General features: G+C 36.1%; 1 protein-coding gene across 2 annotated transcripts in view; it reads left to right on the forward strand.

The window, feature by feature from the left end:
• Positions 1 to 9,984: 9,984 nt before the first annotated feature.
• chm (CHM Rab escort protein) overlaps positions 9,985 to 15,104 on the forward strand; it is a 59,809-nt gene continuing 54,689 nt past the window's right edge. For both annotated transcript variants that reach the window (XM_079394859.1, XM_079394860.1), the window contains exon 1: positions 9,985 to 10,053. In XM_079394859.1, the coding sequence (XP_079250985.1) occupies positions 10,002 to 10,053 (52 nt within the window). In that variant the 5' untranslated portion in view covers positions 9,985 to 10,001. The remainder of the gene's footprint in view (positions 10,054 to 15,104) is intronic.

Below are 15,104 nucleotides of genomic sequence, written 5' to 3' on the forward strand. Positions count from 1 at the left end.
AATCTAGAAAATTAGATACATATTTTACCTTGCTTTCAATCGCACCTCAACCCTTCGTCTTATATTTAATCTTAATGAATACCTGATTAACATACCTGGCCCTGCAGGCACACATGCACCGCCCCCTCCACCCGCCCCTCCAGCACCGCCCCAATGCTCCATATGCATATTCACGAATTATACACACATACGTAATGGATCTACATACTTACACTGGCATATGTTAATAGCAATGTAAGCAGCAGATTTAAACACTGGTCTCAGAATGTAAAACTTTTTTCACTTGAGAAATCCATATTATAACAAAATATTTATAGGAATACTATTAAAGTAATTACTAGTATAATATAAGAGAAGCGATCACAATGCATGGGATATGCTGGAAGAGAAGAGGCGAGACAAGAACGAGCAGAAAAGAGAAGCAAAGAGAAGACAAAACAAGACAAGAAAACACAAGCTGAGCATAGAGGAGACAAGATGAGGCCAAGGGAGACAAATCAAGAAGAGATGTGAGACAAAATAAGAAGAGACAAACCTAGAAGACAAGAGAAATGACAAGTTGAGTATAGAAAAGAGGAAACTAAGTTAATGGATAGCGAAGAAACAAGGCAAGAGGAGAGGAGGCATAAGGAGAAAAGATGATATACTTGAAGAGAAGAGACAAAACAAGATGAGATGAGCAGAGAGGAGATGAAACAAAACAAGAAAAGACCAGCTGAGCATAGAGAGACCAGATGAGATAAGGTAAGACTAAAGACAAGTTGAGTAGAGATGAGACAATAAAAGACACACTGAGCATAAAAAGACAAGAAGAGAAGAGTTGAACATACACTGTAAAAAATTTAAAGCGGTTTCAACTAATTATTAGTTAGTAACTAGTTACACAGAAATTTTACGTTCAGTCAATTTCTGACTTCAAAGTGTTATCTTAAATATTCAAGTTCAAGTTCAAATTTATTTATATAGTACTTTTTATGATACAAATCGTTGCAAAGCAGCTCTACAGGAAATTACGTTTCCACAATATATTTATATATTAATATATTTAACTTATGGCAAAATTTTGTAATTCTGTATGTTGTCTGAGCGTTGGCATCCTCTGAGGGGTTGGCATCATCTCTTCTCAGGTGTTTGGTCATCTCAGATCATTTAAGGGTTGGATCCAGACTGAAGCTTCTGTAATTCCTAAGGGTCAGTAAATTAACAACAAATTTTCATTTTGGGGTTAACTATCCCTTTAAAGCTCTAGTTGACAAACATTACATCTGTAATACAACTGCAAAAACTTTGTTTAATGAACTAAGAAAAAAACTAAACAAGAAGAGACAAGAAGAGACAAGCTGCGCATAGGAAAGAGCAGAAGAGAAAAGTGGAGCGAAGAAGAAATTAGACTAACAATATAGCGATAACGATGAATAGCGATGAGATAAAGTGAAAGGGGAGGAGTCATACTCTGACAAAGGAAAACAAGAAGAGGCAAGCAAAGAAGAGAAAAGACGGGACACAAGAAGGGACAAGCTGAACATAGAAGAGACAAGACAAGGCAAGATGAGATGCAGGTGGGTGAGACAAATCGAGAAGAGATGAGACTAGAAGAGACAAGCTGAGAAGAGAAGAGAAGAGAAGAGAAGAGAAGAGAAGAGAAGAGAAGAGAAGAGAAGAGAAGAGAAGAGAAGAGAAGAGAAGAGAAGAGAAGAGAAGAGAAGAGACAAAACAAGATGTGACAAGCTGAGAAAGACAAATTGAGACCAAAGAGACAAGATGAACATAGAAAAGGGAATGAATAAACAGAAAAAAGCAAAAAAAAAGAAATGTGCGAAGAGATAACAAAGTATAATAATGAGGCCGAGTGAGAGGGAGAGGTCATTCAATGAGACTTGAGAGAAGAAGAACAGGACAAAACAAGAAGAGATGAAGACGTGAAAGACATGAAAAGTGATGTTGAGCATAGAAGAGATGAGATGAGGTGAGATAAGACGAAACGAGACAAAATGAGGCAAGCTGGGCATAGAAAAGATGAGACGAGACAACACAGAACACCAGAAGAGGCACGTTGACCATAGATGATAAGAGATGACGAGTGAAGCTCAGAAGAGACAAGTTGAGCGTAGCAAGGAAACGAAATGTAGAGGTAAGATTTGTGAAGAGATTACAATGGATAAGTATGAGACTACGTAAGAGGGAGAGTCATATAATGAGATACAAAGAGAGAAAGTAGAAGCTATAGATTAAATAAGAAGAGTAAGGAAAAAAGAGAAGAGACGAGAAGTTAAGGATAGAAGAGATGAGATGGGACAAGATGGGACAAGACAAGTCAAGGTGAGACAAGCTGAGCATAGAAGAGAAGAGATGAGTCAAGACCAGAAAAGATGAACGGAAAAAAAAGAACAGAAAAAGCAAAGAAAAATGAAGAGATAGGATGTGTGGAAAAAATAAGAATGAATGAGATCTGTGAGACATGAGACAAGGGATGCTGAGAAAAGAAAGAGACAAAGTGAGACAGAGCAAGAGAGTTCATGTTTTAGACAGAGGGAATGACTGGCTGTGTTTTAATAGCATCAGTCTGTCTCGCTCATGTAAAATATTACACTGAGGCCAAAAGCAGATCAGCAGCCCCTCTCGGTGTAATGAAATGTTTCTGCATTCATTTCCACCTTACGCAAATCAATAACAACAATAAATTACAACTGATTTTAATTGAATGTTGTTTCTAATTTTACTGTCACTCGTGATAAATATTTATGTCTATTACAGCATTTTAAATTCATTACACTCCCACATCTTTTCACTCAATGGATTGCTACATACATCAGCAGTTAGTAATCCATTTGGACTGTGACACGTGCCAAAAAGTTGCCTGACTCTTAATTTAGGGTAAAATATCACCCTTTAATACTACTTAAGAATAGACAAGCTGTCGCTCGAATATGTTCAACGTACTTAATTTCTCAGAGAAAGCCACCGCAGATGATTTAAGGACACTCTTCTCACACTTGCTGCCAAATCACGGGTGACTGGACCTTTTTGTGAGAGCCTCGTGTTTTGGAAGACACACTGGCTGTGTGTTCGGCACTGTCCATCAACAAAAATTACTCTGGGAGAAAAATGGCCAAAGGAGGTTAACTGTTTCGGACACATCAGACTGAAATGTGTTATTTCATATTTCAGCTCCTGGGTAGTGCTGCCTTCAGCGCTTTGAATGAGTGATGTGGACTTATGATAATGGACAGCGTTACGTAGAAAGGTCCTGTTGTGCCGTAAAGTGCCTGTTGGAATCCCAAGGTGACCTGATTCATTTAATATAATGCTTCTTAGATGAAGCTCACAAAAATAGTCACGTTTTCCAACAAAAACAAAAGAACAAAAATCTAAATAAAGATTTTGCACAAACAAAGTGATTTTTTATTATTATTAAGTTTGTAGTATTTGACTTTTATTTAAAAATCACTCTTGTTTCTTATTTAAAGGGACAGTTCACCCCAAAATAAAAATATTGCCATCATTTATTCACCTTCATGTTATTCCAAACCTGTATGACTTAATTTCTTCTGCAAAACATAATGTTGTTGCTATGGATTTCCATTATATGGATGAAAAAAAAACAATATAACAAATACTACCACTGTCACGAGACGTGGTTGTAGTCAAGATCGTTTCTAAAAACAAAGGCCAGGAGAACGAAGTAGCATCAACACACATATTCCTTTTAATAAACATCAAACCGAGACAAAGAACAGACAGAAACTGAAGGTTTATAAAGGACAGGAAACAAAGGAGCAAACGAGATGTTTAATAGAATACAGATGATCAGACTGCATGATAATTAGACAAATGAACTAATAAGAACAGGAACAGAACCAAATAAGGAAAAACATACACATACCAACCACATTATAATATAATTTAAATTAATTAAGAAGATTTGTTATATAATGTCACAAAACAATGCAAAAGATTTGAAACAAAATAATGTTTATTTATTTATGTCTTTATGCCTTCATTCATGCCTTTATGCTTTGATGTTTTTTATGTTTTTATGCATGCTTTTGGGGTGAAATTACACCTAAATATATTCTTGATAAGATTTATAAAGGTAAAATGATACCTCAAAACTTGTGGCATGAAAAGTTTAAGTTCAAAGTTTAAGTTTACACAAAATACTACCACATTATATACAGTCATGGCAACAAAATATCGGCACCCTTGGTAAATATGATCAAAGAAGGCTGTGAAAATTAATCTGTATTGTTAATCCTCTTGATCTTTTATTTAAAAAAAATCACAAAAATTTAACCTTTCATTGGATAATAAGAATTTAAAATGTGAGGAAATATCATTATGAAATAAATGTTTTTCTCAAATACACGTTGGAGACAATTATTGGCACCCCTGGAAATTATTACGAGTAAAATATCTCTTAAGTATATTCCCATTTATATTCACAATTTTGAGCACTCCGGGGTGATTATGAACATGAAATTATCCAGCCATGCCTTCCTGTTTCACAGAAATATAAATAGGAGGGAAAACAAAGCCCAAATTCTCTTAATCATCCATCACAATGAGAAAAACCAAAGAATATATTTCTGATGTGCAGCAAAAGATAATTGAGCTTCACAAATTAGTGAAGTGGCTTTAAGAAAAGAGCTAGAGCAGTGAACATTTTCATTTCCACCATCAGGGCAATAAAATGCCATAAAATGTTACGAAAATGCCTGGAAGAGGACGTGTGTCTATATCGTCCTAATGCACGGTGAGGAGGAGAATTTGAGTGGCTAACGACTCTCCAAGGAACACAGCTGGAGAATTGTAGAGAAAGGTTGAGTTTCGGGGTCAGAAAACCTTAAAAAACAATAATCAAACAGCACCTACATCACCACATGTTGTTCGGGAGGGTTTCAAGAAAAATTCTCCTCACTCGTCCAGAAACAAACTCCAGCATATTCAGTTATCAGACACGACTGGAACTTCAAATGGGACTGGCTTCTATGGTCAGATGAAACTAAAAAAATTAGCTTTTTAGCAGTAAACACTCAAGATGGGTTTGGTGAACACAGGGATAAAAAGTACCCCATGTGTACAATGAAATATACTGCTGAAGTTTTGATGTTGAGGGCCTATATTTCTGCTGGAGGTCCTGGACATCTTGTTCAGACGCATGGCATCATGGATTCTATCAAATACCAACAGATAAAAAATCAATACGTGACTAACTCTGTTAGAAATCTTATAATGGGCCATGTTTGGATCTTCCAACTGTACAATAATCCAAACACAAACCTCAAAAACAACACAAAAATGGGTCACTGGGCACAAAACCAAGCTTCTGCTGGCCATTCCAGTCCTCTGACCTGAACCCTGTAGAAAATGAGTGAGGTGAACTGAAGAGAAGAAGCACCATCATGGAGCTGTGAATCTGAAGGATCTGGAGAGATTCTGGATGAAGGAATGGTCTCTGATCTCTAGTCAGGTGTTCTCTAACCTCATCAGGCATTATAGGAGAACATTTACAGCTGTTAAACTGGCAAATGGAGGTTTCAAAAATTATTGAATAAAAGAGTGCCGTTAACTGTGGCCAACGTGTATTTGAGAAAAACATTTATTTCATAATGATATTTCCCCCCATTTTAAATTCTTATTATCCAATGAAAGGTTACATTTTTGTGATTTCTTTTAAATAAAAGATCAAAGGATTAACAATGCAGATTAATTTTCACAGCCTTCTTTGATCATATTTACCAAGGGTGCCGATATTTTTGGCCATGACTGTAAATACAATGTAAATTAATTAAGAAGATTTGTTATATAATGTCACAATGCAATACACAAGATTTGAAACAAAATAAAGTTTATTTATTTATTCGTTTTATGTTTTTATGCATGCTTTTGGGGTGAAATTAGACCTAAATATATTCTTGATGAGATTTTTTTAAGATTAAATTGATTCCTCAGAACTCGTGCCATGACAATGAACACGCGTTTATCAGCGCTGATACGTATTCATCAGGGCATTTCTGCATCACCCATGCATTCACCGTGTGACACACTCTGATAACCGATCTCTAATTTAATTTATATTTATGGTGAGATTTATAATGCAATAATGTTCTCGTGGATGTTTCATTTGGAGAGTTTACGAGGGGCCTGACAGATGGTGTCATTGTACGTTGCTTTGCCACTGCTCACCTCTCTCTACTCAAGATGGCCATCCTCAAAAAGAGCTGAGAGAGAAATGAAATGAACTGTGAAGTCTCCTTGAATTCCACTTCAAAGTTGCAGTTAAGTATGAAAAACTTTGCCACAGTATTTCGCAATCGCTGATTGAACGAACGCCAGATCTTTGAACAAACACTGGCGACGAAGGCTGCAACTTTTCCACATGTAGTCTCGGCTTGGTTGCGGTGGCTCTGTTGATGAATTGTGTACTCTTTCCTTGTCTGAATCGTAATCTTAATCCTTCTTAATCAACGCCGGCTCTCTAAAGTGTTTGTACGATACAACAGTTCAGCAGGAGACTGTAGGACCCATCCTTGGAGACATCTTTACCCGGCCTGAAAGTAATAACGGGCAACAAAACAGCAAAGTAGATGTACTCTCCAAACACAGAAGCTGTGAATGAGGACTCTCAGAAGCAAGCATCAAAGCCAGAGGAACTCACAGGCTCTCGCAAGATAAAGCGCGCTTGATTCTTGTGGAAAGCATTGTAGCGCTCGCCGCCTTGATTTCGCTTTCAAAACCAGCCAGAACTAAATGCCTCTGAACATACGGGGTGATGGCACACGATGAAACCCCACACAAAATGATTTCAATCCACACAGGTTTTGCTTTTCATTTCTCCCTCCGATTAAAAAAAAAGAGCCGTATCCCCCAGAGAACAAGCCGTTGACATGAAGACACCCCTCCATCACAAACGCTGCGACAAACTCTCTTGTTAAAAGCATCCCTGGTGCGTCAGATATGAGAGAGAGGGAGAGCGAGCAAGAGAAGAAAAAAGGGTTCTCCTGTTGTAAGCCATCTGTCTTGTTTTCCGCTGTTGTTTTAAGCATGGACAAGACGTGCTTATAAAAGCAGACTAAAGAAGATCAAGTGTCACCAATCTGTTTTATTTGAAGCTATAAACACCTGTCCCTATTCCGGTCTACGAAATAAGTATCAGTGACAAAGCCTGTGATGTCAAAGTCAAGAAAGCTGTGGAAAAGAAAGGTCTTAAGGGTTATCCGTGCTGCTTCTTTCTGTTTCGGGAGATATGGCCATCTCTCTTTGTTTACCAATGAACTACACAGCACCAAAAAAAAAAAGAGATCTACGGTATGCAGAAAATAGAAAGCAAGTTCCTCACAGCACGCTTTTACAAGATGATTTTTCAAAACCCTTGACTGGCGATGAAAAAAGCCGCAGAAACATCTGGAACATGCAGATAGGAATATTCAGAGAATCGACAAAGCTGCTCTGAAATGTATTCTCCGATGCATTCTGGCATATCTCGAGATAAGGAGAATGTTCTTGAAATATATGAATTATAAGCGGGCAACCCCTTAAGCTGCTAAAAAAAGGCCCTTGTTTTGTTTCAGGAGCAAATGGTTCAGAAGCTTCTACTTTGGAGATATGTGTAATCATTTGAGTGAGAAAAACTGGCAAAAGTTCTGTGAAATTATATCAACCAACTTTCTTTTTCTATTTTCTTTTTTAAAACAACACAGTTTGTTATGGACGCCTATTCCTGTACACATGTTATACGTTCAGTGCTACATAAGATTCCAGACCATTAAAAAAAATCTAGACTCGTTTGTAAAAAATAAGCATATACATCATCATACAATCAATATCTACAGACAGGACATGTTAAAATACGCACGCATTAAAATGAGACATGTACAATTGCTAATACCAACTTAAATGTTATATAATATATTTTTTGCTTTGTAGTCACCAAAAAGTACCAGCACAATTCTACTTGTAATGGAATGTCTTGGTCCATACTTCTGTTGTAAGTATATTACTCTAAAATGTGATTTTTGTTTGGTTTTCCAAATGATTTGCCAAATTATAATGCATTATTGCAGGAATAATGATTGGTTTTATTTAATTGTTCACACATTTTGTATGGCATTTTTAACATTTATGTGATATAATAATAAATAACAAATCTTAATAAATAAAACAGGGGTCATTAATTACAAAATGGCATTTTTACAAGGTCCCAAATTGACACTTGGGTTAAAAAATATTAACATTAAAAGCTGCCAGAAAAAACTTAAAAACAATTCTCTGATTTCAGTCATTAAATGTACTCACATTTTTTATGAATATTTCTAATAAGAAGTTAGATGTCTTTAGATGTGATTTTTTTTAAATACACCTTGATAGCTGGCTGTCAGTGGCTGTGAGAGCCAAGAGGGTATTTTGACAGCTCGTCATTAACACCTCTTCCCAACTCCTGCTATTTGAAGAAACAGAATTCTGTTGTTGACAGCAGCTGGGAACATAAGCCATTGGTGATTTAAAAAAATAGTCAATAGCCTCACCTTGCGTTTTTAGGCTATGAATATTAAAATAAGTCTACCTGCTGAACATGCACTACTGTGCAAAAGTATCAGGCCATTATATTTTCACAAAAACAACAACAACAGCATGGTTTTAAGCCAGTTATTTCTATATTTTGCAATAGTGTGTCAGTTGGAAATATTGGTTTACATTTCCAAACATTCCTTTTGCCATTAATTGTAATAATCCAGTGAGATTTTTGTATGCACAAGGAGTCTGACAACAGCCAGTGCTCCAGACAGAGATCTGATCTCATCATCATCCAGCCTGTCTGGAATGACATGAAGAAACAGAAACAACTGAGACTACATCCAAAAAACCTGTAGCAATGTCTCCAAGACACTTGAAGAAAGCTTCCTGGAAAGCTATCTGAAAAACTATGTGCAAGTGTACCAAGGACAAAAGCTGTTTTAAATGCAAAGGGAGGTCACACCAAATGTTTATTTGATTTAGTTAATAGAAGTTAATTGATAAATAAAATGTATTAATGACATTATTTTTAAAGGATCCTCACTTTACAACATTTTTACACAAGTGCCTGAAACCATTTCACAGTACTGTAGCTTCTTCTGTAGGTTTCTTCAAGCATATTGGAGGCGGTTTGGATTTAGTTTCGGTCACTTCATGTAATACCAGATGGATTGGATGATGGTGAGTTCAGATCTGTGTGGAGCACTGGCTGTTGTTAGATTCCTTGTGGATAAACTGATATTTCCTACTGACACACAGCAAAAGATAGATTATATTTTATTTTATTTTTTATTTTTGGGTGAAAATACTGACCTAAGACTTTTGCAAAGTAGTGTACGTTATACGGAGAAAAAACAAAAACCAACATAACCCTGCTGAAAAAAACAATAGAGCCCTGCCCAAAACACAATAGGAAATGTAATGGATTTAATGGTTATAATGGAAATTGTATTGGTTTTAATGGAAAGTATAATGGTGTCTACTGGTATGTGATGGATTCTAGTGGTGGGATGTTAAATCCTATTGGAAAAATGCCCAAAACACACAACAAAAAGGAATTTTGTAATGGTTTTTACTGGAACTGGTTTACTAGTCATGTGTAAAATTAAATTCAAAATCGTTAACACTTGCCATTTCTTCACAGTTGTTAAATGTTTAATATACTTGCATGTAAATATGCTACATTGATATCAAAACACTTAATATTCATGAGTGGTGTCTTCATCGTATTTCTAATTAATATCCATTTAAAAAACAAAACAAAAAATAGACAGGGTTTTAGCCAATTTAGGAACACAGGAAATCAAAGAATATGAGACGTGTGGAAAAGGCCAACAAAAAGCCTGAATAATTAAAAACATGGAGTATTCCAGTTCTGAAAAGATATTGTGTGCATTTGGGCTACTGTGTGTTTAAATCTGTATGTTTCAGGTGATAAATGTGTACGTCACGCTATAGCGTGTCACGTGTCAGTGCGTAGTTTCAAGATGGCTGCGGAGGATCTCCCGTCTCAATTTGATGTTGTCATTCTCGGAACAGGTATGAAATATTAAAATTAACATGATAATTCTTAATGGTTTGCGGTACAGAGGTGTTTTCTGTGCCCCGCATTGCTGTGGGAAGTGAGTGTAGCATGACACTCGCTGTGTTTTGCGACATATGAACGCTAAAGCTAATGGGGCTGTGTGTTTTTGACATGTATGATGAAGAATGGCATTTATATATTTGTTTTGACAGTCATTTGACTGCTGAATTGTGTAATAGGAGCGAATCTGTAAGAAAGTGCAAAGTAAGTCTATAATGTGTAACGAGGCTGGTCCTGAATCACAAGACAGTGATGGAGGAACATGTGACTTTAATGTTTCTTCATTGTGTTTGTGTGAATTCAAAGGGCTAATAATGATAATAATTTAGTATTATTATTATAAAAATGAATTTACAGAAGCTTTTAACATGAATAATACATTTAGTGTCTATTATTTTACTCTTTTTGTTAAGTGCTGTCTATTGTCTTACTGTATAAAGACATCTGATACATCTGGCAAATAATAATAATTATTATTTTAACAACTTTTTTAACAACAGTTATAGTTTGGTGTCTGTATAAAATACATCTAAAGCATGTGGGTAATATATAACAATAATAATAATAATAAACAGTATTGTTAGCACTTAATATTATAAAAATATAAATTTTAATAACTTAAATGTGTTGTCTAACTTGTTAATTGTTTGTTGTCTGTATAAAGCTAAAGCATATGGGTACTAATAACAATAATAATATATTTATTTTAATACATTATTGCTTTCATTATTATGAACACATTATTTACAATAATTTTTAACAATATTAACAGCTTTATTGTGTCTTTTATTATTATTATTATTATTATGAACACTTGTTATTAACCGTTATTATTAAAAATAATTAATAATATTATCAAATTTGCACAATTGTACATCTTTGTTTTTACTACTAATAATAATATTAATAGTAATACTAATGTTTTAGTGTATTAGTTTGATAATTTGTTGCTACAAGCCACAAAAACAGATCTAATACTTTCTAATAACTTAAGTAAAAGTACGTTTTTATATTAAATATTTTATATTAAATAAGCTTTAGCCAAAGCAACTTGCAGTACACTTATTACAGAAACAGCTCCCTTGTGGTAATCTGGGGTCAGGATTCTAGTGCACTGCGGTGATGGCTTGGACTTTTGACTAACAACCAAGAATGCACAATCCCTGGCCTGGTCTAGAGTTTAGCCCTACTTTATTGAGTACAGTAGTGCACATAAACCAGTTTGTCGTTTAACAGAACTGGAGCTGACCCTGACTCTGTGACCTGCTTCAAACCCAGCACTGAATTGTAGGTTTGTGCTGCGGACCCTCTGGAGGACGGATACTTTACTGGACTGGGTGGTGCAGAGCGAGACTCCTGGAACCATACTGTCCTCGTTCTCTCTAGTGTCCTCATTCAAAGCGCAGAAGTGTGTTTATATGCAGGCCAGATCCTCAGGACAGTGCTGAAGCCAGCAGGAGATGAAGTTACTCCCTGGTGCAGGGCATTGTTCTTCACAACAGGGAGGAGAGGTAGATGGGTAAAAAAGAAAAAAGAAAAGAGGGGTTAGTGCGATGGCTAAGAGCAACGTTCTCGCGCTGTGATTGATGGTGTGCAAATGAATATATCTGGCCCACTTCTGGTTCCGCTCATGCAAAACCACCAGAGCCAGTTGGTCCCAAGGCAACCGGTGACACAGGGACACTCACAGCTTGGACTATTTCTGCTCAGACTCCGTTCCGTGTCAAGGTTGCTCAGACAAGCGTGCTTGTCCCAGACTCCCTAGTTACCCTCGTTTTTGCTGCTGGATACGGACACAAATGAGGATATGGACAGGGAGCAGTTGTTAATGAATACTGCGGCCTCCATAATGATGCCTGCTAGACCCTCTGACTGTGTTCCCGTCGGTCGCGGCCCGTCGGCTGGTGAACTCGCACCTGACCTGGCTGTCCCCGGAGAGCACATGCTCTGGGTCTGCTGAGGTGGGAGCAGATGCCGGTGGACCTTTTCATTTTTTATATTGTTTGGCTCAGAGGCCTATAGTGAAATAGAATAATCAAGAACAAAACAGCAAACTGAAATTCCCTCTGGCTTCAGGTTATTTTCCTGCAGTTGGTGTTGTGCGGTGTATGGAGCTAATCGGGTTCAATGGATGACTTCCAGAATCAGCTCCCGTTGGAAGCTAGAGCATATCTCAAGATCTCGTGTTTGATATGAAACTTTCATATGTCTGATATCTACAGAAAAGTATCTTTCAAATATGTTTTTTATATCTATACCCCAAAATGAACTCAAACAATGCAGCAGTATGAAATTCTCAGTCTATTTTAAACAAAGCTAAAATAGAATGAGAAGATGGGCCTACTTAAGAAAAAAAAATGTGACGTGACCCTGGACCACAAAACCAGTCTTAAGTGTCAATTTTTTGAATAAATAAGCTTTCCCTTGATTGTATGGTTTTGTTATGATCAGACAATATTTGGGCGAGATACAACTATTTGAAAATCTGGAATCTGAGGGTGCAAAAAAATCAAAATATTGAGAAAATCACCTTTAAAGATGTCCAAATTAAGTCCTTAGCAATGCATATTACTAATCGGAAATTAAGTTTTGATATATTTACGGTAAGAAAATTAAAAAATAACTTCATGGAACATGATCTTTACTTAATGTCCTAATGATTTTTGGCATAAAAGAAAAATCATTAATTTTGACCCATACAATGTATTTTTGGCTATTGCTACAAATATACCCCAGCGACTTAAGACTGGTTTTGTGGTCCAGGGTCACATATGATAAAAGTTAACAAAAAGTTCTGTTCCTTAAAGGAATCGTTCACAAAAAAACTTCCTCTCAGGCCAGCCAAGGTGTAGATGAGTGTGTTTCTTCATTGAAACAGATTTGGAGAAATTCAGCATTGCATCACTTGCTCACCAGTGGATCCTTTGCAGTGAATGGGTGCCGTCAGAATTAGAGTCCAGCTGATAAAAACATCACAGTAATTGACACGACTCCAGTCCATCGGTTCCTTTATCATTCCTATAAATGTGTTATTGCATCAGGTGTGGACTTGAATAGGTTTGAAATTGGTCCATGCAAAGGAAAATATTGACAACATAATAGAAATGCGCTAAGTGCAAATAGCAAAAGATGCTATTTACACTAAGTGAACATAGCAGTATTTTCTTAGCGATACTATTTACACTAAGTGCATAGATTCTATTTAGAGTATGAACAAATATCAGTATGTTCTTTGCAATACGTGTAAATTGTAGTTGAATGCTGTTTATACTTAGTGCAAATAGTCGCAGATATTTGCACCTCTGTATGGTAGAACATTATAAAACAATATGCAATAATAACACATTGAGTGTAAATTTTCATATGTATTAAAATTATTAAATAGATGCTGCCTTATTGGGACAATAAAGCCCTCCCCATGCCTAGACCTGAACCTACCAGAGTATTTTGGTTACCAGCATTCCTCAGAATATCTTCTTTTGTGTTCAACAGAATAAAGAAAGTCATACAGGTTTGGAATGACATGAGGGTGAGTGAATGGTAACAGAATTTTTATTTTTGTGTGAATTATCCCTTTACTAGACTATAATGTCAGAATGACCTAGTGAATGTAAGGGACCAATTTGGACAGTATAGTTCTGCATTGCTCTGCTTTGTGATCATGAATCAATACCCTGGTCTTTCCATTTCAATTATTATGAATGATTATTTAGTGTTGTAAATCTTTGAAGTTGTTTGGTATCATTATTTTGTTATGAATACGATACGAATATGATTATTATTATTGTAATGCAAAACATAATTTGTACTATAATTTTTTTAACAATATGGTAACATACCGTAAAACATTTTTTAATTATATGCTTTTAAAAATTAAGCTATTCACACTGAGATCTAATTTTTTTGTTTCAGCGAGCATGTTAAAAAGGATGTTCTTCATGCTGCAATTACTTGCCAACCAATAAGACATAAGCCCTTGTCTGGAATTGCTGCTACCCCCGCATTAGGATGAACTAATGCGCTGACAGCTTTTCTGCCAACTGCTAAAAGTCCAAACAGTAACTGTATTTAACAGTATTTATGATGAATGTATACTGAAGCACAGCAACTGTAGAGGCTAAAGGATGCAGACAATATGACGGTACAAGACTCTTTACTGAAGAGCATCGTTACAGGCTCAGCAATCATTGGCTGACAGGCCTGACTGAGATGCACGTTTAGTTCATCTCATATCAGAGCTGTTCCCTCACCTGCTGCTAATAGAGCAGCAATGAAGCCATTTCACTGGCCCGCACTTTGAGCCTGGGTTAATGTAACTATTCATCTTGCTTGTACCCCATGTGCCTTTAGCTTGAATAGCCTCTATTAGCAGTCATATGATTACAGAACACCTTCACAGATATCCCTGTGCTCTTTTCAGGTGATTGATTTCTCATGGCCCCTGAGCATTAGTGTGGAATTGATTGTTAGTAGGACCTCCAATGGGCGTTATAGTCACATACTGCTTGTAGATTGTCAGTGATCATTGTAAAAAGGTTTATGACTTTGAAACTTAATGTTTTTCTGTTAGACATCTGCATCTAGATTTCATTTAGGCCATGCTGACACTCGCTTTATTTAAAGGGGTTATGAATTTATACAGACTTGTTTTCTTTGCAGGAAGCTTAAGTTTGCAGATTGGTTTGTGGGTCACTGACATGACACTCATACTAATTAATAAAAAAATGTATAAATAATGCAATTCATACATACAGTGACTTGAATAGACCTCTTCTGTAATGAACATGGTTTTATTTTATTTTTTAAAATGATATAATAATTTTTGGGGAAAAGCCTTATTAAAAGGATTCAAATGAAGTAGATTGTAAAGTTTTATATGATACAACCTCCCAAAAAACATAATGATATTTATGAATAAATCATTAATAATACCTGTAAATATACCTAATATTTTGTAGGGTTGTTCCAATAGATGATTGCATCGTGTATCGACGATAGTCAGAGA

This window comes from Barbus barbus, assembly GCF_936440315.1.
Source record: "Barbus barbus genome assembly, chromosome: 36".
In the NCBI taxonomy this organism is placed as follows: domain Eukaryota; kingdom Metazoa; phylum Chordata; class Actinopteri; order Cypriniformes; family Cyprinidae; genus Barbus; species Barbus barbus.